The sequence below is a fragment of the Tinamus guttatus genome, unplaced genomic scaffold (genome assembly GCF_059628265.1).
Source record: "Tinamus guttatus ecotype Peru unplaced genomic scaffold, ASM5962826v1 Tinamus_guttatus_pri_ptg000302l, whole genome shotgun sequence".
NCBI lineage: Eukaryota > Metazoa > Chordata > Aves > Tinamiformes > Tinamidae > Tinamus > Tinamus guttatus.
Window position 1 is genome coordinate 755678 of NW_028288836.1, and position 6275 is coordinate 761952.

The 6275-nt window shown below is 43.0% G+C and overlaps 1 protein-coding gene across 1 annotated transcript; it reads right to left on the minus strand.

Annotated features, from left to right (window-relative positions):
• Positions 1 to 234: 234 nt before the first annotated feature.
• On the minus strand, positions 235 to 6012 carry ZNF622 (zinc finger protein 622). Its single transcript, XM_010227293.2, has 6 exons — positions 5403 to 6012; positions 3656 to 3910; positions 2772 to 2934; positions 2046 to 2158; positions 1382 to 1525; positions 235 to 767 (listed from the first exon to the last, which is right to left on the minus strand). The coding sequence occupies exons 1-6, from the start codon at positions 6010 to 6012 to the stop codon at positions 640 to 642; spliced, it is 1413 nt and encodes a 470-aa protein (XP_010225595.2). The 3' UTR covers positions 235 to 639.
• Between the last annotated feature and the right edge of the window lie 263 nt (positions 6013 to 6275).

Below are 6275 nucleotides of genomic sequence, written 5' to 3' on the forward strand. Positions count from 1 at the left end.
AAAATTCAGCATGACCTGTGTATGTTACTAGTGCAGCCCTGAGCTAGAGCATTAAGAAATCAAGGTCCGTTTCACAGGACAAAATTAATCCTGCACTTACATTTGTCAGTTTGTTTCAATTAACACTCAACCTTTTCTTAAATTTTCACTTCAACAGTACCAGCTAGAAGTCCACCATACCCAGTTAACGTGCCCGGCATCAAACACTTTCAACATATTCCCCTCAGGCACCTAGATCTAGGACCTTCGTTTGGTCTCAATCATTTTGCAGAATTGGAAACTGAAGTTACTGAAAGACAGGGGCAGCTGTCCCAGAGACTCCTATGGCGCAGAGACGGGCAGTAAGAATATCCATGCATCCTTATGCACAGCACTGGCTACTTTGCCACCAAATTCCTCTTTTTCATTTTTAATTAATTGAATGGAATTTTTAATTGAAAAAAATGTTAAACTCAGCCAAGCATCATTTCACTGGAGGAGACAAGCTCCTTCAAGGTACCTTCTCTGGCAGGAAGGTACAGCAGCATACACACCACCATTTGTTAGGTACCCAGTGCATTTTAATACGAGGACCCGCGAACCAGCAGTTATCAATGCCTCCTCTGCAAGACTGGCTGCATTTTGAGCTCTCTGGGGAGCTCAAAACCTGACTTGCATCCGGAAATGCTTCTGCTTGGTAGCATTGTTGTTCATTCCCATCTTGAGCATCCACTTTGACTTCATCCTCTGCACATACTGCATATCACGCTGCTGAGCGGAGGCTGCCCCTTCAGGGAGAGAGAGAGAGGAATAAACATTTGTAGGATTACTACTTATCTACAGAACTATACTGTTAAATCAGCAGTTTCCAATATATTTTCCTCCCCATACTGGCCCATTCTCCCTTTTCTCTGGGGATAAAACAGCTTTCTTCATGAGTACCCACAGCTGTTGTTAGAAGTAGAAGTTTATTTGCACTCCAGTGAGATTTATTTATTTCCAAAAATGGATATAAATCACACCACTATTTCTCAGCTGAAAAATCATTCAAACAGACAAAGAATGAGTTATGCTCTATATTTAATGGCAAAAGTAGTGGTTTTGACAGGCAGAGAAAACAGTATTACCCCAAAAACAGATCTTAGTAAGTTGTCAAATATAAATTTGGCATCCAAAGGAACGGAACGGATTGCAAAGAAGCTGAAATGGATTTTAGGCACGAACAACCTTCTACAAGCTGAATGCTTGGGGTACCAGAAATGGAAGAGACTTAAAGGCAAGACAAACAACTTCATCAAAAACAACAACAACAACAAAACATGAAACAAGTTGAACCTATTACTGGTTGAGTGTTGCCACTCTAGAACATCCTTCTCTAAGAAAAGTGAAATGTGTCCCTTACCTGTTTGGCTTGTCCAGCCCAGAGCTCTGTACTGCTGCAACACCCGGCCTACTGCTCTCCTGTTTTTTGCAACGGCCACGGTTCTTGACAAACCAAAGCGCTGCTTGTAGTACCGCATTAAGGAGCGGTGACCAACCCTCGCACCTGGCCAGAGGAGAAGACATCTTATTTGAAAAGCAAAGCAGCTTTGCAAGGCATGTGCAATGTTCTCTAGGGAAACTAGTTTTATCAAGTTAGTTACTAGTGTACAAGGTCCCTCTATGCAAAAACCTACATTACATTCTCAGTTATACTCCCTTCAAGTTGTAATACGCAAACTCCTTGCATATGCTATGTGAATCATGAATTAATGAAGAGAAAATGTAGGCAAAGGAACCCCCCAGTCCCAAAGCTGCTGAAGAAGTCCAGTTTAAAAAGAAAGTTCTCAGGGATTTGAAGGCTTTGAACTACCTGCATAAGTAATTTCAGTGATAAAACAGACATGTCTACAAACTTGACATGTTAAAGTAACAGAATATAGTGGCAAAAAATAAATACAATTAGGTGTACAATTACTTTTTTGTCCCCTTGCCAAGGGAAAAACACTTTCCTGAAGTGTCTGTCATGGAGGTAACAGCTGCAGTTAAGAGAAAAATATATTTCTTAGCACAGATCCTAACCCTACCTGAAGGAAGGATCAGTTCCATGGTGTCGTCATCATATTCCAACTCTCGATCTGCTGGGAGCTCTCCAGACATCTCCACATCTTCCCCTTCCTTGTGATCAGGGTAACTGCTCCTGTGGAGAAGAAGCAGAAACAGCTTTGTGGCCGTGAGCACTGTCATGTTTCACCCACTTGGGTTTGAGAGGCCTTTCCAGTAATGCCCTCACCTGAATAGAGACTAAGAGAAGATCACCTTTCTTCTGCCTGTTTCCCTAACCCAGTGCATTTCTGTCGCTGTACATTTTAATAGCTACTTATGGTGAAAGCCATTACCCCATAACCCACCAGCTCTGCACAGCTTACCGAACAAGCACCCCTAGAAAGGTGCTCCAGAAAGATCCACACCTTTTATCACAGTAACAAAGCTATTTCTGATGAAACTGAACACAGCTTCAAGTATTAGAACAAGTTACATAAAGTTCAACAAGAGGTCTCTGAACTGTAACAGTCCTGTTAGCTGCAACTACTTAAAAAAGGAGGGAGTTCACCAGGTGTTTTCACATAGGACTAGTACTAGTGATCAGAGCAGAGGCAATCATGAAGTTACACTTACCTAGAAAAGCTGCAAACCAGCTAGGCAAAATAAGCACCAGAACCAGAAACAGGACATTTTAAAAATCAGTGCAGATTTTGATTTAATGTTCATCTGTCCTCCTCTCTGCTCCACCAAAGGAAAAGTGTCCTTACCTAAAATCATAGAAGTCTGCAAACTCCAGGGCAGCATCTCCATCTGTGAAGAGCTTGCAGTGGCTTTTGTCATTCATGTGAGCCTGTACTGCTTCTGTAGAGTAGAAGGATTTCCCCTTTTCATTGCACCAGAGGCAGATTTTCCCAACACCAACTTTCTCTCCTGCGGATAAAAGAAAAAATGACACTTATATTGGACTGAATAGAGCCTCCCTAATCAGTAACTAACGTTTCTGTGATGTAGGCTTCCCCAGGCTGCAGGCAGAGACTGAGGAAAGCCATTAGCCCTTCTCCTAATGCCCTGCTATCTCTGCAGCTTGACCATATGGATTTATCAAGACCAAAGTCATTTTAAGCATTGAAAGTACAGTTTGTATGACAAGCTGTGGATCATTATATACTTTCTATGGGAAATTTCACACTTCCAAAACAAACCTTTATCTCATGCATAAGTTACATTACTGTCATTACTTGTAGAACTGAAGGAAGACCATTTTTTCCCCTAGCTTTTAGCTCTGTTCAACGATGCAAACACATGTGATGCATCAGTGGAGATGCAAAATCTTCTCCAGAGGTTTTGCCAGTCCATGCACACACTTCTGGCTATTGAGTTTTGACCTAAATTTCATGCCAGCATTTTCTTGGCATTCAAAACAAGTGTACCTACAGGGTATGTGGTCAAATGTTTGCCCAGAAGGGACTTCTCACTCTCCCAAGAAAACCTGTGACACTGACAACAACCTAAGCACTGAACTAGATGGCCCTCAGGTCTTACACTAGAAGTGAATACACTAAGTCATACTCAAGTGACAATAAGCAATACCTGCTATTTAATCAGGGTATATAATTACCCTGATTAAAACCAGGGGGATTTTAAGACATACCTAAGTACTTAATTAGGCCTCTGAGATCAACAAGATACTCGATGTCTGGAATGAAGAAACTGTGGGTTTTTGTCATGTGGGCTACATTCTTCATGAGAGATCTTGAATGGTGGGGACAGAACAAGCAGTCTGTGACAGGAATGGCCCCCGCAGCAGGAGAGCTCCCAGCTGCTGCCTGCTCCTCCTCCTCTTCTCCCACACTTTCCATCTCTTCCTCAGAGCCATTGTCTTCATCGGAGTCTATATCTTCCCAGCCTTTTAACAGAAGTTCAAGATGTTTATTTACGTGATTAATTTTTCTAAACAGAACATGCCCCAGCTAAACAAATAAAAACACCAGCATGCAACACTTGTTAAAATACACAGCAAAGCTCACTGCTGCTCACTAACAAGCTGGCAGATCCGATGTTTTTCCTTCATTTTCCCAACTATGAACAGTTGGCTCATAGTTGAGAAAAGGCTTTGATTTGTCATAGCACAAGAGCCCACGTGATAATTGTAAATACTTGAAAGATTACTGCAGTGCTGAACACCAAGTATATGCAACAGGATTCTCTGCAGGTCCCGACAATAGACTTTAGACAGGGCTCCACCTTCACAGAAAAATGCTATTTTCTCCTGTCCCCACTTTGGCCTTCTGTAAGAGCACAAAACCACTGCCACCTAAGACAGATACCTAAAGTTCAGAGCAGCAGATTATGTTTCATCTGCGTCCTTAGTAAACTAAAAGTGCCTTTAGCAGCTAACTACCTATTAGAAAAATGAGCAGTCAAACAGGGAACCTGATAGCACTGCTATAAAGCTCTGCAAATCTTCTAAGGTGAGCAGATCTGGAGAAGTGACTACTTCCAGTATCCTATTTCAGTGAGTCCCCTTCCAACTGTCACACACACACAGTGTTTGAGAATGGGGAACAAGGCACTTTCCAGTGATGTAGGCTGCTAACTGGAGAACTTTGTTACAGAATATAGCTTTAGAGATTTAAAAGTCTGAAACAGAATTAGCAGGACTTGTAAGAAACATTCTGGGCAAGGACTTAAAAGGTAAATTAACATTCAGGAACCTACTGAGATTTAGAATTAGAGCTTATGACTAATACAGCAACACAAAAGAGGTGCATGTCGGCTCCTTCTTTACTACACAGGCAAAGCTAAAGCAACAGCGTTTGTGGTGGGAATTCATAAAGCAGTTTTACTTTAGATGCCAACAGGCTGAAGAGCTGTACTACAGTGTTGAGGTAAGGATCGAACTTCCTCTGCTCCTTATGGGCAAAGGGAACAGAAGAAAAATAAACAAAAAAACCCCACTCCTACCTCCAGATCAGTGTAATGATGGGATTTTTTTTTTACTTCATCTGCTTTTCCTAAGTAGTTTTAGGGCAATCTTCTATGTAAAATTTTGCCCTAAACTTTACAGGGGAAGCACTGCTTGTATTAATAATAGTGTTCATAACCAACATTCACAAGCGCCAGTATTTTACAGAACTGTCCGAAACAACACTTTAAGACCTGGGCTGCAAGCAGGGGCCTACACTAAGGCCTTTTTAAGCTAAAAACTTAACCAATATCAAAGGGTTTTACAGCAAAAAATGGTGTACTAACAGAGTGACAACATGCTGGTCTGCACTGAGCAATGCAGTAATCTTTCAAGGAGACAAAGATACACCAATACACTAACAAAAGTTTTTACACAAAATTAACGACTACATAGCCTAACCTCTCTGCTGTCAGCATGTTTTCTGCCTCACCTTCTTCCATATCCTCCTCCTCTTCCTCTGCTTGCTGTTTGGCCAGCTTCTTCGCTTGCTGTTCAAACCACTGTAGCCTCGGAGGTTTTTCAGATCGCTCCCTACTCTGTGATAAACTGGTGCTTTCCGTGGAAACCGGAGAGCTGCTTGCATCACTGGGACGTACAGGGAGCTTCTTTGGAGAGGAAGATGGCTGAGCTTTGATGGCCTGTTGAATAGCTGTGTTCATTGCATCCTTATCTACACTCTCCGAGGCCAGCCCCTTCTCCAGGTTCTTTTCATTCAGTATTTTCACCTTCTTGCTGACAGCTTGAACAGCCTTTTTCTCCAGCTCCAGGTGCTTCTTGGACTTCAGGTGATTGTCATAGGCATTGAAAGTGGAGAATCTCTTGCTGCAGACGGTGCAGTAAGTGGCCGTGATTTTGTTCTGCTCCTCTGCTACGGCCCTCTGCGCTAGGACCCTCTCCTGGAAATTCTCCGCTGTGACAGGGGGCATTTCGGCGACCTTGCGCTTCAGGTTGTACCTGTGCCAGTCCGTCTTGTAGTGGGCACGCTGCACATCGGCGTCCTTGAACGCCACGCGGCAGGTGATGCACGTGTAGGTTGCCATTGCTGCAAAGAGGGCGCAAGAGAAAGAAGGGAAAAACTGTAATAATCGTGCTAATAAAGACAAATAACCCTGGGGAAGAGCAGGTCAGAACAACATCAGCAAGGAGCTTAAGGGAGAGGTTCTGGCACAGGTTTGTGCACTAAATACATACCAGAATGAGCAGGAAAACGGAAGGCTCAGTTATTGCTATGAGACATTACTCACTCTGAGCAACCCCGTGGTGACCCAGCACCCACTGGGCTTGTCAGCTGCCAGGCACAGGA

Excerpts from the sequence above, each read along its gene's own strand:
- ZNF622 (XM_010227293.2), bottom strand. The coding sequence starts at position 6,012 with ATGGCAACCTACACGTGCATCACCTGCCGCGTGGCGTTCAAGGACGCC. Across the intron at positions 2,935-3,655 it reads AGGCCTAATTAAGTACTTAG|GAGAGAAAGTTGGTGTTGGG; the intron begins GTATGTCTTAAA and ends TTTTATCCGCAG. Across the intron at positions 1,526-2,045 it reads GGAACTGATCCTTCCTTCAG|GTGCGAGGGTTGGTCACCGC; the intron begins GTAGGGTTAGGA and ends TCCTCTGGCCAG.